This window comes from Arvicola amphibius, chromosome 5, assembly GCF_903992535.2.
Source record: "Arvicola amphibius chromosome 5, mArvAmp1.2, whole genome shotgun sequence".
In the NCBI taxonomy this organism is placed as follows: Eukaryota; Metazoa; Chordata; class Mammalia; order Rodentia; family Cricetidae; genus Arvicola; species Arvicola amphibius.
In genome coordinates this window covers 96163010-96190936 of record NC_052051.1, presented here as the reverse complement: position 1 = coordinate 96190936, position 27927 = coordinate 96163010, and the positions used below count along the sequence as shown (strand labels likewise).

General features: G+C 42.3%; 1 protein-coding gene across 1 annotated transcript in view; it reads right to left on the bottom strand.

Annotated features, from left to right (window-relative positions):
• Positions 1-27927, bottom strand: part of Osbpl1a (oxysterol binding protein like 1A) — a 185926-nt gene that overhangs the window by 97094 nt on the left and 60905 nt on the right. The window contains 2 exon segments of the mRNA XM_038331129.2: positions 14094-14200; positions 23446-23527. Of these exon segments, the coding sequence (XP_038187057.1) occupies positions 14094-14200; positions 23446-23527 (189 nt within the window).

Here is a 27927-nt window from a genome sequence, read left to right as displayed (position 1 = left end):
CCCAAGAAGACGCCATTTCCTGCTGTGAATCTGGAACACAGGTGTACTGTGCAAAGTAGACGCCATTTCCTGCTGTGAATCTGGAACACAGGTGCACTGTGCAAAGTAAAAGCCATTTCCGTGCTCTTAGCCACTTGCTTTTCTTATTTCTAAACTTGGTGTTCCTTTGTCAAGCGGAGAAACCGGCTTTTACAAAAAGCACAGCAGCACCGATAAAGGTGGAGCACTTTACGCCGCGGGTGAAGTCTCCTAACCACGGCTTGGGCACCAATCTGGAACAGCATTCTGGATAGAGCTCTAAGTTTCATGTACTCCTACTATATACACTTGGACAACTAAACAAGTCTCTCTCCAGGCCCTAGTCCCTCCTCTGGGAAATAGGAGTATATCTATTCCTTTCAAACTGTTCCATGGAGCTGCTTCAGCTAATGAGAGGGTATTTTTACTTTCATCTGCCCATGTACTCATATCCATCCCCCAATAAAACCCATAAAAACTAGTGAGACAGATGCTGTACAAGACTGATGTATTCCTTTCGCTTTTTAGCAAGAACACAAAAAAGAGAAAAAATCAATGAAAAATATACTCAAATCATCTCCATCCCATGCAGAATGAACAAGAGTTACGCTCACAAAGCGTCATTTCTAATTCAGCCATTTAGAACACAGAAGACCAACACAGTCTCAACTACAAAAACATTTTTTACAGTAGAAGCCAAGCACTCAAAAGATAGTTCAGGAAAGCTAGTATCCTCACTGTAGCAAGCAGCTAAGTAGAGGAGCGGGCTTCCCCCCCCCCCCCCCCCCCCCCCCGCAGGGAAGGCTCGCCTGGGTCTGCAGTCATAAGAGCTGCTCCTTTACAGGCCTCTCCCTGCTGTCCTCCCCTCCACCACCTGCTGGTCCATCATGGTGTCTCATCTAATACACCATGGAATCATGCCACCCTGTGACAAATTCCTACTTTAACAAATGTTTCTAAGAATGGGACATATGACTACCTAAACATAAAACTAATAATAAATTTATTTTTTAATCTCATTTCAGTTTCAATACAACTAGTGACAGAAAGGGCTGAGTTAGGAAGAAATCCCACGTTACACAGGAAAACGTGAGCCTCACTATAAAGCTCACCCCAAGCCAAAAAACAAGCTCTCTTTGCTTCTTGAACTTGTGACTCAGGATCCTACCCAGCAGTCACCTGACCTTCTCCTGTCTAGGCACTCTTCCTAGGCTCTCCCCATGCAGTAAACAATACTGACCCTGTGAGCATTTAAAGAAAATTAGACACACGCCATTCTGGGAAGGGTTGAGCAGATGATTTGTAAGAAAGTACAGCAAGGCAAGCAGGGGAGAGGGTAAAGGAGAAGACAAAAAAAAAAAAGAAAAAAAACCGGCTGGTACGGGAAATAAAGTGCATCACAAGGTAAGGAAAACATGGAGAAACCGAGAGCAGCCGACAGAATAGGTAGGAGGGTGAGAGGAGAAAAGGCAACCTGGGAGATACACAGAACTTCTCCAAGTTTTAGGTGTCTTAAATGCTAGGAGTGCAGTGCCTATACTTCATACTTAGTATCTACAGCCAATGCAATATTAGAGTTCATAAAACAATGGATAAAGTTAGCAATGACATTCACTAAATTACAAGCTACTCAAATGTAAAAGTAACTAAAATCTAGAAAACAACAAATGTTGAACAAAGTATCCACATTTCAGGTGACAAAGCATAACAAGTGTATAAACAATAGGGGAAAGGTTAATTCACAGAAAATGGGAGAAAACTGTAAAATTTAATCAATGCCACACCTAAAAGCAACTATTTGAAAATATAGGCAAGCAAAGCTTTAACAAACTTATTTGAGGGGTTTAGATTAATTTGAAGAGAAAGGAAATGCTTTCAGAAATATATTTTAAAAGGGGGAGATAATTACAGCTCCAACAAAAATTTAAAAGATCATAAAAGAGTACTAAGAACACCTTCATGCTGGGCAGTGGTGGCACACGCCTTTAATCCCAGCACTCAGTGGCAGAGGCAGGTGGATCTCTGTGAGTTCAAAGGCAGCCTAGAGTACAGGACAGACCACAAAGCTACAGAGAAACCCTGTCTTGAAAAACAAAAACAAAAAACAAAACCAAAAAAGAACCCCTTCATGACAATAAATTCCAAAACTTCAATGGAAAGGGGACATTTCTAGAAATATATAACTTGCCAAAGCTAACCCAAAAAGAAATAGAAAACCAAAGTAGTCCTACAATTATTTAATATACTTAAATAGCAGTTCACAAAACTTACAAAGATAGCTTTGTTAGAAACTTTCTACTAAACTTCAAAGACTAATCATTTCAAATTTACACAAGTTCTAGGGAACAACAGAAGAATGAATACTACCAAACTGATTTTATGAGATCAGAATAATCTTCACAGAAGAACCTGACAGACAGAACAAAAAAAGTACAGGCCATTCTCATTTATAAAAAGAAGCCAAATTCTGAAGTTTAGCATTTTTTCCGATTTAAAAAAATACACGAATGAAATGTGAGCATCATTAATATGGTATTTATTAACTATTTCTTGGGTCAATTAGTAGAAGTTACAATTGCTGTTTTAAAATCATAGCACGTGGATTCAGCATTTCAGCTCTACCCAGCACTGCCCTGGAAGCCCTGGCCAAGAAATAAAGAACAGAACACAACTGTGGTTCTTTGCAGATCACAGACTCCCAGAGACAGTCACGTCTGCGGTTATAGTTTCTTCTCCCTTGCTCTCTTCCGTCACTCACCCCTCTACCAGCTGCAGTCCGGCCACTTCCCAAGTGTAAACCAGCACCGTGTACACCTGCACTTCCCGGCAGGCCTAGCCTCCTGGCCTCATCAGCAGCTCTCCTGTACTTTTGATTTTTCTTGGTTTTCCTGCTGTGTCTCTCTCCTCTCTCTCTCTCTCTCTCTCTCTCTCTCTCTCTCTCTCTCTCTCTCTCTCTCTCTCTCTCTCTCTCTCTCCTCTCTTTTACAATTGTCCTCCCCATGCCAATTTTCATTCCTGTGATTTCAAAATTTTCTAAGCTTTATGCCTGTGTGGTATTACTCGCTTTTTGGGTTATGATCAAAGGATGTTTAGGTGACTTGCAGCAGCACCAGTAATTCCCAAGCTTTTCTAGGACAAGCAAGGGTGTATCGACGTACCAGACGCTAACTCACCTTCCCACATTCCTATTCCCTACCTATCCAGTAATTCACACCAGGAAGATAGGAGTTAGCCATGGCCCCGCCTTCCCCTTCATTCCTCACATTCAGTCCAGCTCAATTTATACTTAGAAACCTCTCACTGCTCTGTAACTTCTATTCCGTAAGTCAAACTTGATTCAGCTCTACAGTTTCTCGAGACCCTGGACCTGGCTGTCCTGATTTGGGGCCTGTCTTCTAATCCTTCTAAAGAACAGATCTGATCAAATCTCTGTCTTGATTAAAATCTTTTGGTGGCATTAACTGCTCAGCATAGGTTTAAAACTCTTTAAACACACTCCACAAAGTCCTTAGAAAAAGACATCCAAGCTTGCGCTCCCAACTCTGTTCCAGCCTTCACAGTCTGTCTGCTAACATTCACCCCTTTTGGCTGCTTTTGACTTGTTGATTCTGTAAAAAATCTGCAGCCAAAGGCTCCTGCAGGACACTCTCTGGAATACTGAGAAGACAAGCATGAACCTCTATACTTTTAAGAACTCATTATTTTGCCAGGCGGGAGCAGCACACACCTTTATTCTCTGCACTTGAGAGGCAGAGGCAGGTGGATCTCTGTGAGTTCGAGGCCAGTCTGCCTGGTCTACAGAAGCTAGTTCCAGGACAGGTTCCAAAGCTATGAAGAAACCCTGTCTTGAAAAACTACCAAAAAGAAGAAGAAGAGGAGGAGGAGGAGGAAGGAGGAGGAGAAGGAGGAAAAAGAAAGGATTATATGGGTCATTTTAACCACCAGTGAGACTCTTGAAAATTAATCTATAAAAGGCTCCTAAAGAAGAGGACTAGAATCCAGCAACTATATTCATAAGGACCCAAATTCCTTTAAAAACTCCAGTCATGGCAAAAGTAACACAGAAATGTAAGCTGAGGTAGCTGCCTGGTCGTTACATTCAGATTAAACACTTACCAGATCCAAACTGAACCAGCTTGCCAAGTCATGGGTTCCAGTGCTAATCAAACACTACACAAGAAGCTTCATTCTGTGGACTGCAGAGTTTATACTTAGCCCCCATTCTCTACCCAACACTTGGTCCACCAACACGGATTGCAAGCATTTTTTCTTTCACACTGCTTTCTGCCAAGCAATGCTCGCCTTCAAAGCCAAATGCCTTCCTTGAACCTAATTAAAATGAAGAAACTTTTAATAGCTTCAATAACTCTAAAGAGCCGAACTTGCTCTACCGTCCCATTTTTCTCCTGACAATCTCCCTCCAAACACAGGAAAATCAAGCTCCTCTGAACGCCAGGAGTGAGGTGCTGGCCGGCTTAATCTACAAAGGCAGTGTGACCAAAACATTTGAAAATTAAAGCCCCCACACACATACACACTCAATCCTCAAATCCACTTCCCTGCCAGCTCTCGGAATTTCAGCGAGCTCTGAAACTGCGCTGGGTAAGTTCAGGTCAATGTCAACCAGAGAAGAGACAAGAAAAAAATCACTAACTTGGAAGGTTATTTAGGACAATTGTCTTTCACTGCCTTACTCCTCCCACTTCAGCTTGCTTGACCCAATACTAATATTTAAATGAAACAACAGCCAAGGGCTGTTTCCTGGGGGCTCTTCTAGGAACCCAGAGCACGTACAGAGGGCAGAATGCCCCCGCCCCGCACGCCCCGGGCAAAAAGGGGACAATGGGTCTCCTAGCTTTATCACCCTTCCTCGTGCAGTCACAGGTCCACTGGGCTCCACACAAACCCGTCCAACTATTCTTGGATCAACTAACATCCCTGGATCACATCTGGCGGCTCCCCTCTTCCTCGCCCAGTACCCGACCACCCCAGCCCCCACCCACCAGAGAGCTGCCAGGGAAGGGCTGAACAAGCACGCAAACCCACCCACCTGGGCTGGGTCTTGAAGACCCAGGCTGGTGCGCTGCACCCCAGCTTCTCTTCAGCACAGATGTTTTCGGCCTCCTCTCCCCTCCAGACGATCTGATCGGTGAGGCGCGACCCAGGGCAGTACCGCAAGGTCTCCCTAAGTCACCTCTGCGGCCCGCCCCTGGTCGGAGAGCAGCGCCCGCCTTCCCGGCGGTGGTGGAGGTGGTGGAGGTCGGGCAGAGGCGCGGCCAGCCCAGGACTCTGCTGCTTGGTCACAGAGGTCGGCTCTGCCCCTCGCCCTGGCCGCTGGGCTCGGCCTCAGACCCGCCCTCCAGGGCTCACCCGCCCGAAGAGTTCCAGCCAGTAGAGCCGAGTGAACGAGCGAACGAGCGGGCTGGCAAGCAAACCGGCGGGCGGCGTGGCCTGCAGCCTGCAGTGTGCAACGGGCGGTTCCCTTCTGTGGTCTCAGTTCCTCCTCCCTTTCACTGGTGTGGCGGCTCCGGGAAGCTCAGGTAGGGACTGCCGCCTGGGAGAGCCTGCCTGTAGCCTCCAAGTGGCCAGAGATTCTCTAAGGAGAAGTAAGGGAACCGCTCCTGGCGTGCAGCGCACATAGAATCCTGCAAGGTGCTCGAGTGGCCTTGTGATCAAGCCCTCCCTCTCCTTGACAACTTTTAAACGGCCAGCACGCTGCTGCTGAGCAAACACAGGAAGGCAGAAGGAATGCTCTTCTTGCAGTCTTGGCTTCTGCCGGACTCACTATCCGTAAAGCAGCGCTTGTCTGCATACTTTACTGTATATACCCCAGTGGGTATGAAATGGAGCACAGCGAAGAGCCAAACACTGTGCCCTGCTGACTGAAACCTCTTAGAGATGCCTTCTGATTCTGACCAGCTTTGAAGGACGGACAAGGACTGCTGGGGCAGACAATCCCCCAGCTAGATAGAAACACACTTCTGACACTCTAATGAGACTTCTGGGTAACTATGAGGCTCCAGTGAAGAAACAAAACGAAACAAACTTCTAAAATATACACACCTGCCCTCTACTTCAGAGAGTACTTGACTGAGCCGGGCAGTGATAAACAGAGTTGGTATTTATTTAACAAGTTACAGAGTACCTCGTGTTCCTTTAGATCAGTGGCGAGTCTATTTGCAGGGCACACACAGCTCACTCAGAAAACTTGGAATCCACGTCTGGAAAGTGTCACAGTGTCTTTGAAAATTCTAGACTGATAACTAAGCACTCTTGTACTTAGAAAAGCCACACTTGGCAATGAAGGGGAGGCCCTGGCTACAAGAATCGCCCCCTTCCGGCTTAAAGATCTGGAAAAAGACTTCAGTTTACATCAGAGATCCTCAACCCAGCAGGGAAACAACAAAAGCTACTTTGTTACAGAAGGCAGTCTACAAGGCCCTTGAAATGGGGGAGGGGTACTGTGCTGATCACGTGAGCCTGCCTTCCTGTATCTCAGTTTTCAGATCTGGAAGTGGAATTCCCAAACAGGTAATAATTTGCTGGAACTGAAGCCGCAGAGTTCAGATACAGATTGATGCCCCCGAAGCCATGTTCTCTCTTTTGTACAGTCATTGTTGGTTCACTTGGATATCTATTAACCCACAGCATGCCAAGCCCTTTGCTACAGTCTAATGAAGACAGCTGTGTCCTTAAAGAGACCTCGTGTGATGTGGATAGTGAAGAAGGTAACAAGGAGGGCTGGAGCAGGGGTACCTAACCTGGCTTTGACGGATGGAGACTGGGATTAAGAAGTGGTAGTTATCCTTACAGCTATCTTGGGAACCTTACCAAAGCAGCCATGGAGACTGTATGGAGAAAGGGGAAAAGGAAATGGGGATGTGAGACTGACAGAATTTAGTCAAAACTGGGAATGAAGAAGGATCAACTAGAGACAGTTCCCATGGTCTTGACTTCAGTGGTAATTCTATGAGTTGGACAGAGAATTCAGTTTTAGACATACTGATCTCGAAATACCTCTTACAGAAACATACAATGTATTCCAAAAGGCAGCTGGCACACTGATTCGGAGCATAGTTGTGTATTTCTAGAGAAAAGAGTGGGTACTACTGATCATCCAGGAAGGATGCTATAGAAAGTCCACCCACATAACTACTAATATTGAAGGCACAAGCAGGTGAAGTAATGCTTTAGAAGGTGAATAAGCCATAAAGGACAAAGAAGCCAAAAAAAGAGAGGTACCTTGGAGGCCACAGCGTATTCAAAAAAGCAGTAAGTAGCCAAATGTCAAGTCCTTCAGAAAGCAAGCAAGGTAATTTAAATGTCCCCTCACCAGGCTCAGTGGCACACAATCTGTGATCCCAGCACTAGGGAGGACGAGGCAGAGGGTAAGGAGTTCATGGTTATCCCTGGTTACTTAGCAAGTTTGAGACCAGACTGGACTTCTCAAACAGCAACAAGAAGCACATCATCCTCTCATTTCACAAGGAGACAGTGCTAAGAATCACTTCTGTGAAGCAATGGAATGAAGAACAGGAAAGTAGCATGTTTTCAGGAACGAAACTGGAAAGCATGTATAGAGACAACAAAGGCTATAAATATGAGAAAGATGCTTCCGGCAAAAGAAAGGAAGGGAGCAAATGCAGACACACTGGGGTGACACTATGGTATGGACTCATGGAATGTCCACTGACTTCCTAATGGGTGGGGCAGCTAGAGAAGCTGTCATCAACATCAGTAAACAAGATCAGAGGGACACAAAATGACTGAAGCCCTTACGGAAGCACAGGAAGTTAGATGAACATCAGATGTCATGCATTGGAGGGTGGCAACCCCACATAATCACATGATTTCAAAGGTATGAGTGTTCTATCCAGAGGGTGGCACAGACTGGACACCTTTTAGATGGTCCAGTCTGGTATCTGGATCTTTCCATTACACCATCATCACCCAGTCATACATCTGGGTCACCTCTCCTCAGGAACAAGAGGCCTAACATAAAAGTATACAATGTTTATATGCCAGCTTCCAGCAACCTCAGCCAGACAGGCAGGCTCCTGACTTGGAAAAACTGGTTTGACTAAGCACAATATCAGAGCAAATGGGATGCCAATGATGGCTCCCACGTATCATTCATTGTACCACTCCCAGGACCACACTCGGGTGAGAAAAACCATAAAGATAATAACTTATGAAACAAATTTCTAGTTTTTTGATATTTTCAGACTAGGTTAAAGGGGAAAAAACAAACAAAACCACAGCATTACTATTTTCATGTGTTCGTGTAGCTTTCCATCTTAAAGATCAACAAACATGGTTAGGGTAAAACTTCAGTCAGTGAAGTGCTTGCCTTGCATGCTCCAAGAGAACTTGAGTTTGAGCCCAGAACCGAGTAGTAAAGCTGGGCATGATGGCTCATACTTGTAATCCTAAGGGGCACAGGAGACAGGTGGATCCTTAGGGCTTGCCAGCCAGCCTAGCCTACTTAGCAAATTCCAGGCCAGTGATGGCCTTGTTCAAAAAACAAGGTGGGCAGTGTTAGAGGAACAGCAGCCAATGTTCCCCTCCAACCTTCACATGCCCCCCATCACTGGGCACATGCGCCTTCACACACACCAAATTTTCAGCTTATTTTATAATAATATCATTTTCTCAACTAGTTAGTGGTTTTTTAAAAAATAAAATCTGCCTGCAATAATAGTTATCTACAGGTAATAATGAAATCTCCAGTCATGTAGATCATATGCGAGCATGTCCCCAATGCAAAAACATGCACAAAATAAGCAGAAGGCACAAGACTCGTGCACGAAGGTCCACAAACACTGAAACTGCCTTAGTTCCCACATCCAGCCAACTTACTTGATCATAGATGTGATTTTACCAGGTCTGGTACTCTGCTTTCCGATGAATAAACAGTGTTAGGCCAAGTAAACCAAAAGGGGTGTGTATTTGCTGCTAGATGCAAGTACTTACTTGTTATAGAATCCAAGGAACACATAAGAATTTGAAGTCAAGATTAGGACTGCTCTCCTAGCAAAATCCTGGGAATACTTTCTTAAAAGTATCTCTGTATCAAGGCACAGAGTAATGACTAACATGCAAAGAGACAATCCGACACCTGAAAATATATTGTTTTAATATTTACATTCTAAAATCAGTGTGGGGCTCAGAGTGTAGCAGAATGTAGAATCTTTGCCTAGCATGCACAAGGCCCTGGGTTCCAACCTAACACTGAAAAAAACAACAATCAAAGTAATGGAACATCTTTAAAATTGGGTTCCAGGGGCTAAGTCACTCACAGCATCCCTCTGTGGTGCAGGACAATTGTCGATATTCTGTCACTTATGTTTTAAATAAACACTGATTGGCCAGTAGCCAGGCAGGAAAATGAAAATAGGAGAATTCTGGGAAGAGGGAAACTCCCTCTACAGTTCTTTCCCTGACACTGAAGAAGCAAGATGTGACTTCACTGCTGAAAAAGGTGCTAATCTATGTGGCTAACAGAAACTAGAATAATGGGCTAATACAAGTTATGAGAGTTAATAAGAAGCCTGAGCTAATGGGTCAATCAGTATATAACTAATGTAGACCTCTGTGTGATTTCTTTGGGACTTAATCATTGTGGGAACTGGGCAGGACAGAAAACTCAGACAACACCTGTGTGTTCTGAAGCAGCTACGAAACAGAGGTTTGGCCATGAGGCCTTTCTTTAGTCTCAAAAACTATCACATGTGTTTGCAACTGACCACCACATCTACCAGCAGGATGTAAAAAAACAAAACAAACAAACAAAACCAAAACAAAACAAAACAAAAAAAAGTGATTAAGCAGCAGGGCCAGGAATGAGACTTAAGTCTGTATGACTTCAAAGCTTATGATTGCTCTACTAATAAAACTTCAGATAGTAGAAATGCAATTTATGAAGACATTTACAGAACACAGTTATGCCATTCTGATCTCATTTAGGCTACTCAATCCCTATGTTGTGATTCCACTGAATTTGAAAAACAAACTTCAAGTTTGACATAGTGGTTCCTGCCTGTAACCTATCACTCTGGAAGCATTCAGAGTTCAAGGTCAGCTGCAGCTGTGTATTGGAAACTTGTCATAGGATGATGACAATGACAATGATAAAGGAAGAAAGAAACCTTCATAGGCACAACTTATCATTTACTTTTCATTTCTCCAGAAGAAATTCATGCATTTTACTGAGAGATGGGCTTCCACAATATTTCTGAACATTAAAGTACACAGAAGTCTAAAACATTGAATACCAGTTACTAAGTGAGAAGCTGCCCATGCCGTATGGTATAGTCCCTGTGTACCTATGCACCTGGAGGCATCTGATCCTGAATTATTTAGACATTTTATTTTACAGAAACCCATCACATATTTGGTTAAAGGCTGAAAGTGAGACCAGCCAAGGGCTCCTGACAACTCCGTGAGTCTCCTTTACGTCAACGCGAAAGTGCAGGGACACTGTCACACACCGCTGCTGACAAGCAAGCAACGGGCATGGGGACACGCGGAATCACCCCAAGAGTAGGGAAATCAATTTTTTTTCTTTTTTTGTGGAGGGATTGGTGAACAGTTTCACTATGTAGCCCAGAGTGTTCTCAAACTCAGTACGTAGTCTGGGTTATCTTTGAACTCATGGTGATTCTCCTGCCTTGGCCCAAGTGCTAAGATTATAGGTGTGTGCCACACCACACTCAGCATTCAAATAAAGTTTCCTTAGATAAGATTGCCTTTTCTCAAAGCAAGACAAATAAAATATTAACGACCCAGTGATGTGGGAATTCCCTCTGTGTGGTGTGATTACCATTAATAAATAAACTGCTTTGGACCTATATCAAGGCAGAACTTAGGTAGGCAGGGAAAGCTAGGCTGAATGCTGGGAGAAAGAAGGGTGGAGTCAGAGAGAAGCCTGGAGCCGCTGGAGACAGCCACTGGAAACTTTACCAGGTAAGCCAAAGCCACATGACAATATACAGATTAATAGAAATGGGTTAAATTAATATGAGTTAGCCAATAAGAAGCAAGAGTTAATGGGCAAAGCCTTTATTAATTAGTACAGTTTCTGTGTGAGTATTTAAGGGCTAATCAGCGGGGAATGAACAAGAAGCCTCCTCCAACAACCCAGAGATGAAATATCATGGTGTTAGTTATGCAAAAATCTGCCGATTATAACTTCCAGCTTTTATTCAGAGTTCAGTGCTCTCCAGGCACCAGGACACTCTGCACGAAATCTTCCTGGAAATTTTTAGAGGCTAAATGAATTTAATAGTCTTACCACTAAAGGCTAATGCTTTTGTCTATCTAGAATGTTTTTCAGTAAGAGATGAGTTATATACTATTTCATTAAGCAGATGGTTTAAAAATTAAAACACAAGTATTTTTCCAGATATTAATTAAACATACACCAACCTAACTGTTGTTCAGCCTTAAAATCATACTTCCTGGGGGCTGGAGAGATGGCTCAGAGGTTTAGAGCACTGCCTGCTCTTCCAGAGGTCCTGAGTTCAATTCCCAGCAACCACATGGTGGCTCACAACCATCTGTAATGAGGTCTGGTGCCCTCTTCTGGCCTGCAGGCATACATGCAGACCGAATATTGTATACATAATAAATAAATAATTTTAAAAAAATCATACTTCCTTATAGCAAAACAAGGTATTTGAACATTCGTTAGAAGCATAAGAAATGAGAAACTTTGTTTTACAGCATGCTAAATACTATATGAAGCCAGTAATATAATTTAATTCCAAAGTTACAATCCCAGTTCAAAAGTTATAATTTAATTCCAAAGTTATAATCCCAGTTACTTAAAATACTCTATCATCTCTCATTTAAACAAACTAGCATATGAAATATGCAAACCATCAAAACCAAAAGTGCTATGAAGCGATGTTTTTTAGAAAAAGAATGGCATTTAATCATTAAAAGGCATAATGCCATGAAGGTTGAGGAGAGCAAGCTAGGCATGTTTGCTCTAGGTTATAAAAACATCTTGTGGGCTGTGCCTTGCCCTGGGTGACTCCATTTTATGCAACAGCATTTGCCCCATTTCGGGAGAAAGTGCTGATGCACAACGACTTTATCTGGTTTGTGCAGGCAAACAACTACAATCCTTACAGCACAAACCATGGCACAGACCAACAGCTAGCTTAGTCACGCCGAGTAAAACATTCCCTACAAACTTAGCAGAGGAAATGTGGTAATGGGGCATTCCAAAGCTGACCCAGAAAACCAGGTCCAGAGACATAACACACACAGCAGACAAATGAAGGCTGAATCATCCCACACAGAAGAGGAAGGAAACCTCACATTGAGATGGCAGCACCCATCTGACATAAAACCATCAGGAGCATAAGATTAACCTGCAGTGGACTTGCGACTCTGTCCCTAAGAGGCAGGTTAATACACTTATTTGACACACTTGAGTTACCATTAATCTGGATTTGGACCTACACCTTGAATCAGCTCTGCCTTGAACAGCTCTGCCCATATCCATCCCATAAGCTTTGTGACTGGGTTCCGTGATGCCTTACCAACTACCTGTCTTGGTCTCTGTCACTACCAGCTCTCTGGTCCTGCCTTCCTAGGCCCTCCATAGCCTCCTCACTCCTTCCTTACCTTGTCATTCAGTGCCCTGGTATCTCCTTACATGAAGTACATGTGTGACCTTCAGACTTAAGGCTGGAATAAAAGAATCCGTGACTGCCAATAATGTCTATCAAGCAAAATCATAGGTATGTGGTGAATTACAGTCAAGAAAGTCGACCTAGCTCATACATATGGGGGTAGGGGTAGAGGGGAGCTGTACAATTGAGTGCAATGCCCAGAGTCTGGAAGAGAGCCTTGGATCTCCCAGAGCTGGAGTTACAGGCAGTGTGAGCCAAGCAACCTAGGTTTCGGGAACCTCACTTGGGTCTCCCTTCAGCCTTGGGAACACTATTGCTCAATAGCTCCTGACACTGTGGAAAGAGAAACATGTCTGACAACAGAGCACATTTACATCACTAGTGCACAGCAGTGTGGAGGTCAAGGCAGGGGGTCAACCAGGGCTACACTGTAGAAGCCTGTCTGAAAAAGAGGTTAAAAAAATAAAGAAATGCTTAATGTAGTTAACATTTTCCTTTGACTGTGACATAATTCTTTTAAGAACTGTTTTCAATAAATTCATGTTAATGTTTTCTTCTTCAGAAGAGCATCACACATGAAATTTGTGATACATGTACAAAGGTAGAATTTTAAGATCTATATATAAATTTGTAAGGCTTCTGCTATTCTTATTCTCCCATGGGAGAATAAAATGTCCAGTCTCTGCATTAAACAAACAAACAAATAAACAACAACAACAACAACAAAAATAAAACCAGCTGTATGCTTCTGATTTTATTAAACTCAATTTCTAACCAAAAGATGCGAATAAATTATAACAAAAAAAAACTTGGTATCTTAATTGAGAAAAAAATAAACGGCCAACATATATATAAATAAAAATGGAAATTAAAAAAAAATCCAGAAACAAGAAAAACACAAGTTCAGGTGACCAAAAGACATCTTACAAAATTTAGTCCTTAGAAAGAGAATAATGAAAGGACATGCACAAGGCTCTTACCCAAGTTTGGAACTCCAATGGCACACTACTGAACAGGAAAGCAGCAGAGGAAAGTTCATTATGGAGCTAAGTTTAGAGCAATCTAACAATACCCTGATTTCCAGATGAAAGGCACTATGCAACTCTCACATGCAGATGTTTATTCTAGACTACTCTCCCATCCCTCTTACCAAAATGTCACAACCAACTTGACTACATAGATGTGACACATTTATTAAATACAGCTACATCAATACAACCCAAAGATGTAAACATAGGTGATTTTACAATCACCCTATCTGATCAAGAATGAGTAAGTTCTGAATTTTGATGGAAAATGAAGTTTTCGTTTCCTTTGATAATATTAATTTTGTACTACTTTTGGACAGCTTGAACACAATGGCTTATCAGACAATTAGGCATGGTGACACCTAAGCAACTGCTTTTAATAATTCAATTCTGAATGACCTACCCCTTCTTGTTTAGTGAAGATGTTGAGGCAGTCACTCAACGCCACACAGGTCTCTCTAGAAGCTTCCGAGACAACTTCGGCTTTCTGAGGAAATGATGGAAGCATGTCTAGAAACAACACAGTGGGCACACACAGTGAGATGTGAAGTAATTGCTAAAGCAAAACCACACAGCACTTTCTAGCCACTAACCCCATGCATCCTCCCTGCTGTGGAGATAGGGACATGATGTGCTTCTTCCTACTGTAGGCAAATATCTGCTGCCATGACATACTTCAGTTAGTACCAGAAGAGAACAAGCCTCTGACCAATCTCCACCCCAGAAGGACGGATAGGACTTTACAGTTTTGTGATGCTTAGGAAAAGCAGACAACAGGGGCAGCAAGTGCTGCTTATAACACAGCATTTCCCTCATGACAGGCTCTGCTGGGAAAGTAATTTTATTCAAAAGTGAAGTGCTAAAAAGAGACAAAAATAATTCTGTGGTTGACATGGAGGCTAACATATCTGAAGGCGGCATTAATTCAACTTCCTCTGGCTCTTATTTGGAAAAATGTTTGGCATAGTGGTATTTGTGCTTTCAAAAATTTATCCCGTATGCTTAAGCTAGGAACAAAGAATAAAATGGCAAGACAAATCTTAACCATGTTCCTATTTAAAAAAGAAAAAAAAAAGAAAGAAAGAAAAAAGAAAGAAAAGAAAAACGAGAGAGAAAGAAAGAAAAATGCAAGTGAGAGAAAGCTGAAAAATAGACATTTATCACTTAAAAAGAGTAAAATGCTATGAATATCCTGTCCAGATTTATGCAAGAGAAATGCTTGGCGTTTTGTTAATTACATATTAAAATCATTTAAATTTATTCTTCCAACCAGATAAAATTATTAATATCTAATAAAACTTCATTAAAGTAAAATTGAAAAACATAAACAAAACCAATTCAGCCAAAGAGAAACTAAGCAAACATCAGGCCATCAACTGAGATGCCAACACTTCCAGTTGAAAAGAAACGATTGTCTGAGGAGGAAAGTTTAGGACCTCAGGCACATCACTAAAAACATGTGTGCAAGTGTTTTTATCACTAGGAAGGGTGGTAAACCCTAAACACCAATTTCCCTTAGTCTTATTTCCAATATTTCAAAATTGTCTACATTAATATGACTTAGGGAAAGGGGTCCTATGTAGGAAAAATATGTATCCAAACTCATAAGACAAAGTGAGCAACAAAAGGGAAAAATGGTAAACACAGAAATGAATCACCTTCCCCACGGGCCCCCCAGTGACAACTGCTCTGATCACACACATGGCTGAGCGCCACGATGCTCTGGAATAGACGGCTTTACAGACTTAGTCTTTCATCTGGGGTCTTTGGTACACACCTCAAGGTTTATTCTCCACGTGTTGTTAAAAACCTGAGAAAGCAGCACATGCTGGATGTCTGGTACTTAGCAATAGAAATGTAACAGATGTCACACACAACTGTGAGACACGCAGGAGAAAATCAGACCCAGCCTTTGCCTTCCACAAATGTTCTGGGTAATCTAGTAATTTCCCACTTTTGTGACACAAACGACATTAAGATTAAATCATGGATCTGTTTTTTAAGAAAGTACCACCACACACGTAATCATCCCCAATAACACCCGCCTTATAGATAAATTCTGATTTAGATAATGATTAATACAAAACAAATATTATTCAAACACATAAGGAATACTTAAATTAAATGTACTTAAGTAAACTCATTCTCCAAATCTTCTAAACATACACACACACAAACACACACACACACATACACACGCTTCATTTTCCCGACAAACTACTGCTGAAACAAGTTCTTGAGATAAACCCTAATTTTTGAGGCAGTTTGCTTAAAGACCTGAGGTGGGACCCCTGGTTGAGGACTGACCTCAGCATTACACATGAGCAGTTCACACAGCAATGCTTCTTAGGCAATCAGGTTTATATACTGTAACACAGTGAGAAAGACCACCTGACCTCTTAGAAAGGTGACCAGCTAAAAATGTTTTAGGCTGTTAATATGGAAACTAACCTGCCATGCAAGAATGCAAAATGGCTACTATGCTACCTTATTTGCCTCCTACAATAATATAACTGATAATTGTGAGATGAAAATTTTTGCACTAAAATTATTTTTAGTCATGAAAGCTGAGAGAAGATCATACTGGAAAAATCTTAACTTTAGAGACATAAAAAGCTCACAACCTGTCATGATTATACTGTGCAAATTTTAATTGGGTAAGCTTTAAAAACATCAAGAACATAATTGTTTCTCCTGTCTATGCAGCAGATTAAATCTCAGTTTAGGCAAGCTTCTATCTCAGAACAAGCCCATGAATCTTGTGATCCTAAAAAACCATCAAGATCGCTGTAAGTCAGGCTGTTTGCTTACCTGGAAGAGCCTCCTATTCTATCCCTCGCAAACCTTTTTCGAGGTATTACTTCTCTAAGTGTCACATGTCCTAATAAACAAGTGTCCCCAACTGAAAAACACATATATTAATAGACTTCCAAACCGTAGTTCACATGTCATTCTCCTAGGAAGCCTCCTTTAAAGATTTATGTCGGGCTTAATGACAACAGCAATGAATGCATCTGTCACTCTACCTTGCTATTCATATACACTCTTACCACACAGCCTACCTGGTGAGCTATCTCTGATCTACACATGTGCACAAGCATAAACACACACACACACACACACACACACACACACACTGAGAATAAAAGTAATCTTTCAATCTGACTTTACTACCAGATCAGAATCAAATGAACTCCTCACAAAACACTATTCTTTCCTGAAAGTAATAAAATGAGACATACAAATAAAAAAATTATATTTTTTAAAAATATCTGTATAAAATTGTAACTTGAAAAAAAACCAAGAAATATGACAATATACATGACCCAAGAATATAAATTTATCTACTGGCTCAAATTAAGATGTTAGTTTCAACATCAAAGCCAAGGATGTGTCAGCAACACTGCAGAGAGGAATGGGGACGGAAGATGGAGTCACTTTACTGAAGGATCTTAAACATGGATTTGTACAGCATGCACTTCCTAATGGACTCTTTCAACATACATCGGAATGTTCTATGTATTGGTTTCTGTTTATTATGTGTATGTAATTCACACTAATTGAACTAAAGACTAAGATATATATATATATATATATATATATGTACAGTATTAATGGGTTAAATAATAACTTATTGATGATGTGATAAAACTCAAAGAACAAACAAATAAAGCATTCTTTAAAAATGTTGGCTCTCCAGTGGAGGAAGCAATTACGGATTGGGGAGAACTGCCTGAATCTTAAAGAACAGTAACAACACTGTTGACAGAAGTTTCTGTCCCACCCGGTCCTGCAGTTTAGTCCCATAGAAATACAGAGGTCTACATTAATTAAAATAGTAGCTCAGGCTTCTTATTAACTCTTATAACTTATATTATCCCATAATTCTTGTCAGTGTTAGCCATGTGGCTTGGTACCTTTTTCGGCAAGGCAGTCACATCTTGCTTGCCCTGTCTCTGGAGTTTTCTCTGTTGACTGTGGACGGACTCTTCCCTGTCCCCAGGATTCTCCTGTCCTTGCCCCACCTCTACTTCCTGCCTGGCTACTGGCCAATCGGTGTTTGTTTAAAATACAAGTGACAGGGTACAGCACTCCCCCCACCCCTTTTAAGCAAGAACTCTGGATCAAATCTACTTTGGGGGAACGCGGGCTTGGTTTTCCAGTCTACTTCCTGCTGGTTGGGGGCACTGATAATCTTATGGGGACCTAAAGGAAATTTTGAATTACAGTCAAGTCCTAACTGGAAAACTCTGTGAAAAATCATCTCAGCTAGCAGTCTTGAAACTATTCTGAATGTAGAACTCAGAGGAAACGTCAATAGAGATCCTCTGAAATGTTGGATCATCTGAACCATCTGCTCCTATTGGAGATTCTTCATGGGGGTCTTCCTTAGTCAAACCTGATTTTTCTTAGCCCAGAATGAATCCACAGCCTCTCATGTCCTATGGAAACAAAAGCAAAACCTCTTCTCCAAAGTAACATACCTTTTGACTTAAATTTTGAAGTCAAGGCATTTTCAAAATATATACATTGGATTAATCCAGCAGCATTTATAAACAAATGTCTTTTAGCAGCTGTTGCTCCTTCCTCAGCTGTCATACAATTCAAAGACAACACAATAACATACAGTATCCAGACTCTCTGTGTATTTTTCATCTTTACATGGCTTTATTTTAAACTCTATTTCTTTTATTTTTAATTTGTGGCTTTTTAAGACAGGGTGCCTCTGTGTATCTTTGGCTGTCCTGGAACTCATTCTGTAGACCAGGCTGTCCTTGAAATCACAGAGATCTGCCTGCTTCTGCCTACCAAGTGCTGGGATTAAAGGTGTGTGCCACCACACCTTGAACTCACAGAGATCTGGCCTGCCTCTGCCTCCCAAGTGTTGGGATTAAAGGTATGTGCCACCACACCCAACTACTCTCATTTTTTTTCTTTTTTCTTTTAAGGATTTTATGCTTTTTCTTTTCTCTCCCAAGCCTACATATATTTTTAAACACACTGTAAACCTCTTAGAGGTTTTCTTCATCTGAGTCTATCTTTACTGTAGATCTCTTTTTCTGACCATATGAGTCTTTAATTTGATAAGCAATATGGCTATGATTAAAGATGTGGCTTTGATGGCTGGATCCAGCCCATTCCTTAGCTTTATTTCTGAGAGTCTAGCCTCATGGCAGAAGTACCGGCTTGAGCCATGTTTATTGCCACAACTCTATGGCATTTTAAGGTCCCTGACACCACCAACAAGCACACTGTTGGCAAGTCATAAACATCATTTAAGTGTTTGGTGGCATGGCCTCTTAAAAGAGCTGCAAGGTTTTGCAGTAAAGCTGAGTCAGGAAGCCACTCTTAAATGAGACATATTTGCCTCTAACATACAGAGCCCACCTGAGAAAATGCTGCTATCAAGAAGCTGTGCTTAACTCTAGTTCTTTTCTGCCTAGAAAAACTTCCCAAGCTCTCTCAGACTTTTAAATAGATTTGGTCAGCCCCACGTTAACATTCTGTGTGGGACAATGGTCTGTACCTGTCACTTGTATTTTAAACAAATGCTGATTGGCCAGGCAGAAAGTATAGGTGGGGCGACCAGGCAGGAAGTAGAGGCGGGGCAAGAGGAATAGGAGAATCCTGAGAACAGGAAAGAGTCCGTCCGCAGTTGACACAGAGGAAGCCAGACACAGAGCAAGTAACATGTAACTGCCTCACCAAAAAAGGTACTAAGCCACATGGCTAACACAGGCAAGGATTATGGGCTAATATAAATTATAAGAGTTAAGAAGAAGCCTGAGCTACTAGGCCAAGCAGTTTATAATTAACATAGGCCTCTGTGGGACTGAAAGACTGAAGGACCTGGTGGGACAGAAACCTCTGTCAACACAACACTGTTGCTAAATGCAAGCTGTATGAAACACCCTAAGGAAAACACTTGTCCTAGAGAAGACAGAGCAGCAGTAAGGTCAAGGCAACTCTGGAGACGTGCAGGATTTTGCATACCATTTATTGAGCAGCAGCCATACAGAAGGCACCATACAAGGGGCTGAGAGAAAGGTTTAAGAAGAGCATGTGTCTTGTGCTTTTCTCTTCCTTTTAATATTCTGGTTTGTTTGGAGTTTTTGTTTGTTTGCTTTCTAAAAGGAGAGAAATAAAGGGAGTCTCCCACCCTTTCTTGGGTGGGTGAGGGAGGAGTTGAGAAGAGATGTTGGAAGAATCCCATGATCAGAATATATTGCATTAAAAACTTTACAAAAGATATTTATTTGTGAGTTATAAAAGTAATATTTTAATTCACAAAGAAATTTCTAGAGAAAAAAAGAATGACAGAAAGCCTTTGTCTTTGCAAAACTTGTATACAGAAAGGGAAAAGCCCCTTGAAGATTTTAGAATGCACAAAGAAAAGGTAAGGTGAACAGAAGAAAGAATGAATCATGTTTAAAATTTTCGTTTTTAAAAAAATTGATTCTTTTCCAGGAACCCCAATGGGGCAGACCCTATCAGATCAACTAAACGGCAGCAGCCAGCAGAACTATGGCCACGGATTTTGAATTCTTTAACTAATAACGGTGAAACGAAGCAGTAAAATTCATTTTAATCCAACTGAATAGAAACTCTCAAAGTTACTTATTGGCTTGCACTGTGAGAACAGAACTGAAATAAACAGTAATTAGGGCAGAGCCATGCCCAAGAGAGCCCCGCCTGTGGGCAGGTCCAGGAGACATCCTGGTAAGGTCTGGGCCACAAAGAATAAAGTGACGGTGTGTCAATGTGAGAGGCTGGTCCACATTGGAAAACACCATATGCTGTCCTCCTGACTGCTACAGACTTCGGCAGAAGTGGAGCACATTAGGTCATCAGTTCTACAGGCACACTGCCTCACCTGCTGGCCTCCTTCCCAACCCTGCTGCCTGAGAGTCAGCCTGAACAAGGGGAAGCTCTCCAGTGGTTACATAATGGCGCTTACTACAAGCAACCCTTGTGACCTATGCTGTTCCTTGCTCTTCCTATCTTTTCTAAAAAGACCCATCCAGTGGGGGAACACACACACACACACACACACACACACACACACACCTATAAAAGATTGCTTAGGCTCTGAAGGGAGAACATGCAAAGTAACTTGGAAACATATAGCAAGGACACTGAGGCTAGTCTTAGACGTTGGGAAAGGTGGGAAACCAGAAAGAAGATGATGAGGAAAAACTCCCATCTCACGCCTTGTGATCAACACTATTAGAGTAAGCAGACTGAGGCCACAGTCAGTCAACTCAGACTTCACAGCACACCCTTCAGGCACTAGGGCTCAGGCAAGGCTGAACAGGCCTAATCATAAGAGACATCTCTAATTGCACTGAGGAGTATTCCACTGAGACAGAGGGGAGAGAAAACACTGCTGGGCTTTGTGGTCAAGACAGCTCCAGTGAACAGCAGAGTAATAGAAGGGTTGATGGAACAGTGTTGTGGGTGTGGAGGATATGACAAGACACGCAGAGAAAAGAAGAGCAGCTACAGGTACAGGTACAGGAAGCTGTGCAGTCATACATTTTTTTGAGAAGCAAAACAGATTGTGGGAATGAATAAAGAAAAGACGTTGGATTGACCAAAAATAATGCAATTCTAAAAATTGTAATCTGGAAACTGTCAAGCGTATCCTGCTTTGAATTTCTAGAACAGGTAACGTGGAGTAGAACTGCTCAATTAGAGCAGCAAAGCTGGCAGACTAGATCGACAAAAGGCAATAATCTGCCCAACCCTACCAATGAAGATGCCAACTAGAATGGCAACAGCAATGTAAGAAACATCCCTCTGCATCAGCTCCTGCCTCCAAGTTTCTGTCCTGACTTCCTCTCTGGATGGACAATGATGCAGACATGTAAGAGAAATCAACCCTTCCCTTTCCAACATACTATGAGCATGGTGTTTTATCACAGCATGGAAATCATAACCAAGATACCTTCCGAAATCAAGAGTGTAAACCCTTGTAAATACACACACTGTGGGGCAGGGTCATGGTGGAACGTATTCTTTGGGATCCAACAATAGAGGAGGGCACTTTTCCTACTATTCCTACCTACTTGGTGGGTGGAGTCAGAATGATTGAGATTCAACACCTGTGAATCATCTAGTTATGAAATCCCAATTTCAAAACATCAGCCAGGATACAGAAGAACCTTTGTAGCCTCAACAGGGATAGGTTACTTTGAAGGGACACCCTAACAGGAAGCAGTGAAAACATACACCGTTAAAGATCTCAAATGAAGATACAATCTAGGGAAGTGATGTTCTGTAGACCCAAGAGTTAGCTGCCCTTTCAAAGACTGGGAACAGGCTTTCCACGTTGGTTCTTTTATATCAGCTAAGGCTCTTTAAAGAAACTTATGAAACAGCTATAATCACTACTGTGGCTCATTCATCTAGGTGACCTGGAGAAACTTGGCTCATAATGCCAGAGTCTCTGTCCACAGCAGAAATGGATCTCCCAGATTTCTCTCTGCACCAAGCATGTAAAACAGAAACACAAACATAAACAGAGCATGCTCAGCTCTTATAGCATTCCTATAAGAGCATGTGTGGGTCTCCTCATAAATGCTCTCTGTTCAAACAATGCTAGTGTTCTCCTTACTCAAGAATAAATCTCTACTCTGGTTGTGCTATATGGGTCTGTGCACTCAACAAGATGCAAACCCATCTTATCCTGTTACAGGGGGAGCAGAGATAAACCTCTGATCTACTTCTCCCATCCTCTCCACCCATAGCTTGAGAGGCCCTCCCGTTTGCTGACTCCATCAGAGGTCCAAGTCAAAGCAGGTCTTGGTAATGGAATTTGCTCTACAAGGCATGGAAGAATGGGTGTGGGAGTACACCAGCACAGGCGCAAAAGACAGCATCATCTAATATTTTTCAAAGCAGTGTTATCAAAATGAGAAATGGGAGCTGGTGAGATGGCAGTGATCAGAGGGCTCAGTGATTAGAGGCCTCAGTGGTCAGATGGCTCAGTGGTTAGAGGGCTTAGTGGGTAGAGGTACCTGTAGCCAATCCTGACAGCCCGAGTGCCATGCCCCTGGACTCACTTGAAGGAAGGAAGGAACTGACTCCTATAAGTTGTCCTCTGCCCTTCACACACATGCTATGGCACAAACAAGCAGGCATGGTGCACACATGCACACGCACACGCGCGCGCACACACATACACACAAAGTCTAAAATGTGCAGTCACAAAAATTGACAGGATCAAGAGTGGGGGTCTAAGAAACCCACATTGGAGCATTGGACTGAGCCCCCAAGGTCCAAATGAGGAGCAGAAGGAGGGAGAACATGAGCAAGGAAGTCAGGACCGCGAGGGGTGCACCCACCCACTGAGACAGTGGGGCTGATCTACTGGGAGCTCACCAAGGCCAGCTAAACTGGGACTGATATAGCATGTGATCAAACCGGACTCCCTGAACGTGGCTGACAAGGAGGGCTGACTGAGAAGCCAAGGACAATGGCACTGGGTTTTGAGCCTACTGCATGTACTGGCTTTGTGGGAACCTAGTCTGTTTGGATGCTCACCTTCCTAGACCTGGATGGAGGGGGGAGAACCTTGGACTTCCCACAGGGCAGGGAAACTTGACTGCTCTTTGGACTGGAGAGGGAGGGGGAGGGGGATGGGGGAGGGAAATAGGAGCAGGGGAGGAGGTGGAAATTTTTAATTAAAAATAAATAAATTTAAAAAAAGGAGTGGGGGTCTAGAGTAATTCATCTTTTCTCTCTCTTCTTACCTTTGGCCACATCACACTCCTTAATCATCTTGAGAAAGTTGTAAATTTCCTTATCTAGTCTTTGTTGACATGTTTGTGCTCTCTGAAAGAAAAAAAGGCAAAATTAAAACAAACCAATGAAGAACTTTCAAAATTACTTATGAATTAATATTTCTATCAAAACTTGCAATTAAAATACATAATAGATACCATACAACTGCATGAAATCACAAAACTCTCATTACACCACGCATATGTGAAATTAATTTCTTTGATTTGCTAAATATGAATAAATTCCCAAAAAATTATAAAATGTATTTCTCAAGGATACATTTTAGAACTATCTTGTTTTTTTCAAAAAACCTAGATGGCCCTAACATTTGGAAATCACGGGCTAATTTTTCATTCAACATTTTACATACACGCTGCCACCACCTGCACCATCAGACCAAGCAGCACATTTCAGGAAAATAAGGTTAAGTCAATTATGGAGCGCAGTCTTCCTTGAAATTTTAAATTCTCCATAGTTAAGATCCCAACAAGCGAAACATGAATGTGAAAATCCATCCTCTAACTCACATCCCAGTCGCGAGCAGACAAAGAGCACAGTGCAGATCACTGTTGATTTTAGGCTGGCTTTATACAGCAAGAGGAATAAGCAAGAAAACCATACTGGAAGTGCTTTGCTGTGGTAACTGAAAATATTTATTCTGCGAACCAGGACTTTGCAAATATAAGAATCACTACTGTGGGCAGAGTGATGGGCTCAGCTTCCTTACTCTGTATTCAACTGGCCAAATACAAAACATTTGCCTATTTAAAATTATACTAGTGTAGCTGTGCACAAGGTGACACAGGTAAGTACTCTTTTCTCCTATTCCACTTTATAAATGTTTTAGCGCTTATAAAGCCCAACCCAACCACAGCAGAATTATTCATGGGACCACATTAGTGACAGGCAGTGTTCTCCTTTCAATGTGTTTTGAGACTGCTAATGACATCTAAGTATAACACACGTTCACTTATTTATCAAGAAAGGAATGCTTATACTCTGTAATTTAAAGCCCTATAAAGAAAGAGCTGGTTTGCTGCTCATTTTTCAGACAGTGCCTGTGAATTCGGGTTGAAAGATGGGAAGTCGCTCCAGAAACACTCACTGCAACTAAATGCATTACTCTCGACTTATTAATAGAAGGCCATTCTTGCACTATGCACGTTATTATTCCTGCTCACGGCCAAGTCAATGCCACTGCTTACTCCTTTCCATTCCACAGTGCTCCAACTGCAGACTTGAGATCTGACACTCAGCATAGCTCCTGGGTTATACTAGGACCTCCCCCCCACAGTGCCATCTGTAAAATCTGGAGTCACATGCCTCTTCACTTAGCATATTTACATCAAAGCTTTTTAAAAAACAAAACAAAAAAAAACTTCTTTACTTTTTGGAAGATGCATATCACGCACCCAATTCCGTTCAACTCCTGGTTTACCCCCTCCAACCCCCTCCACCCCTGTTCTCCCCTCATCCCTGCCCCACCCACAAAAGGAAATTGATCAAAGTAAGCAATCAAGCAAACAAACAAACCAAAAAAAGAACAAAACAAAAAAATCTTTCCTGTTTCTCCAAAACCTTCATTCATCCTGGCGGCAATAGAGGCTTCAGTGTGCCGTATAAGATACCTCCTTGTCCCATTAGTTTTACTGTCAAATGTTCATTACAATGAGTCCTGGTCTGGTTCAAGGTCTCTGGTTTCTGGTACACCATCATCACTGGAGCCTAACTGGGACTCCTCTGGGATATCCTGTGGCTGCCACTAGTCTTGGAGAACTTGGGGGTATCATTCCACAGGACCAGTCTCTTCATGAGCATATGCAGGTCCTAGATGGGGTAGATGCTAGGGTGGGTCAACCAAAGACCAGGCTGTGGGCTTGGGTGGTAGCCAAGCTGGTCAGTCCAGGCCCCTGGAGCCACCTACTTGGGCAAGTATTTGGAGTCAGTTCCCCTACATGCATGCCCTCAGGGTTGGTTCACCCTGGCCTGAAGTGAGGGGTGGGGGCCATCTCTCCAACATGCAGGGGACAGTTCTCTTGCTGTAGTGTCCAGCAAGAGGCAAGACCAGCTTTCTCATGGTTAGCAAAGGGTGTGGTTGGCTCAGCATGGCCCTTTGATTTCATCTCACATGGTTCCTAGGCCTCCTGAGGTGACACGGGCCACAGAAATCCACACAGCTGTAGCTGGGCCATGGGCCCAGAAATAGGCCTTAGCTGATGTAGGTGGGTCTTCTTTCTATGTGTTGCTTTCATTGGTTAATTAATAAAGAAGCTGCTTGGCCTGATAGGTCAGAACATAGGTGGGTGGAATAGACAGAACAGAATGCTGGGAAGAAGGAAATGAGTCAGTCGCCATGATTCTTCGACCTGAGACTGATGTAGGCTAGAATCTTTCCTGGTAAGCCACCACCTCGTGGTGCTACACAGATTATTAGAAATGGTTTAATCCAGATGTGAGAGTTAGCCAATAAGAGGCTGGAACTAATGGGCCAAGCAGTGTTTAAATGAATACAATTTGTGTGTTGTTATTTTGGGGCATAAGCTAGCCAGACAACCAGAAGCCGGGCGGGACAAAAAGCAGGCCTGCCCGCAGCTCCTTCTACAATTGGCGCCCAATGTGGTTTCTGTGTAATTACTTCGGGTAAAGCTAGCTGGGTGGCGGGAAGCAGCCCGCTGCTCCCATCACTACAGAGTGGCACCCAATGTGGTAAACTGGATCCATGTAAAACCTGAGAGAGCTTTAAAAGGAGAGAGAGAGAGAGAGAGAGAGAGAGAGTTTAACACAGCTTTTTGCTGTTTGCTAGAGTGTGCTGCAGAGAAATTTTCCTGACTCAGCCTCAGCAGGAAAAAAGCTTCGCTGTTTTCAAACACAGCTTCCTGGGCTGTACCGCCAGCGTGAACTCTGGCTTTAAAGCATTTCAATGGCTTTTATGGGACTGGATGTTTGTGTTCCCACTCGGGATCAGAAAGAAAGTACTCCGAGACCATGCCAATGGCTCAGCACTTCCCGCCTACACCTGGGCAGATGGCAGGATCGGGCTTAGGCAGGCAGGAGAGCATGGTGGATTCCTGCTGCCATACAGAGAAATGTTTCCAGCCTGTGCAGTGCTCTGCCTGTCAGATTTGGCTGTAACTTGGATGAAAAGAGTTTCTGTGCCGCACGCTCAGTCTCAGAGTTAAACTGCTGAGTGCGGCTCCTACCTGGAGGCTCCAGAGCTAGTAGAAAATGGTACGTCCTCCATTTTGAAATTGGAGAGAGGTGGAGTCAATATCCAGAGCAGCCCTCCGCTCTGCAGCTCAGAGGCACAAGCGGCTCCGCCATATTGGACTGGGCGGGGCAAGCCCGCAGTACCTGTTTTTGACCTAGGAATGTCACAGCTTAGATTCTTAAGCTCTTAGTGATTTAAAACTGCAAAACAAAAATGCTCCTGGATAGTAAAAAATTACAGATTCACAATAGAACAGATTCAGACATAGAAGACCTATAAATGGGTCACAGTGTTAGATGAGTGTACGTGGGCTTGGGAGAGAGAAAAAAAACAATATAGAGAATAAAGTTAATGCATTAAAAAAGGTAAAGTATTTAAAGAGACAGAGTACAGATAGCTATAGATTAAAAGAAATAAAGAAAAATAAGCCACATAAAAATGGAAGATTCACAGAGAGCCTGGAATCTGTGTATTATTGTGTTTTCTTTAAAATTTTTGACTGTTAAGGAGCTAAATACAAAGAGACATTTCATTGTATGGGCTGCTAAGCTGATCCAACACATATGTTCTGAAGGTATCATGACTTCCAAATTTGGGTTAAGGATATGATGCTTTGGAGAGGATCTTCTTTTGTTTTCACAGAGGATGAGACCCTGTGGATTGCTTCTATCCCAATATGGTATGATAGACCACACCCTTCTGAAAGGTTGCTATGAACACCCTCAAAAAATTACTTCACTCAACTGCCGACTGAGATGTACCTAGCATGGTATATACCATGAAAGACCTGCTTAACAGCACCCCCAAACAGCAGGAAGAAGTTTGGAGAGATAACTACATCCATATTCCCAAATATTGTTTATAAATGTTCTTTTATATTTAAAGGGGGATATGATATAGATATGAATAATTTACACTGATATAAATTTTGCTTTATTGGTATAAAGTTAAGGTCAATTTTATTATATGTATATGTATTTCTGATCTTGATTAAGGTATTGTGATTATGTAGTTCATTTAAGAATGTAATGTGCAATTAGGAAATACAGATTGTTAATGGATAATCATAGATAATAGTCGTTTGTACTCATGTTAGACTTTCTAGATGTGCATAGATATATTTCAGATAGTCATTCTTCATATCTTTCAAAGACTACAGAATATGGCATTTTAAATGTTTTAATAACTTAGGGCTTTTCATGACAATGAGACACGTCTGCTCCTGGCAGCACCAATCTACTTC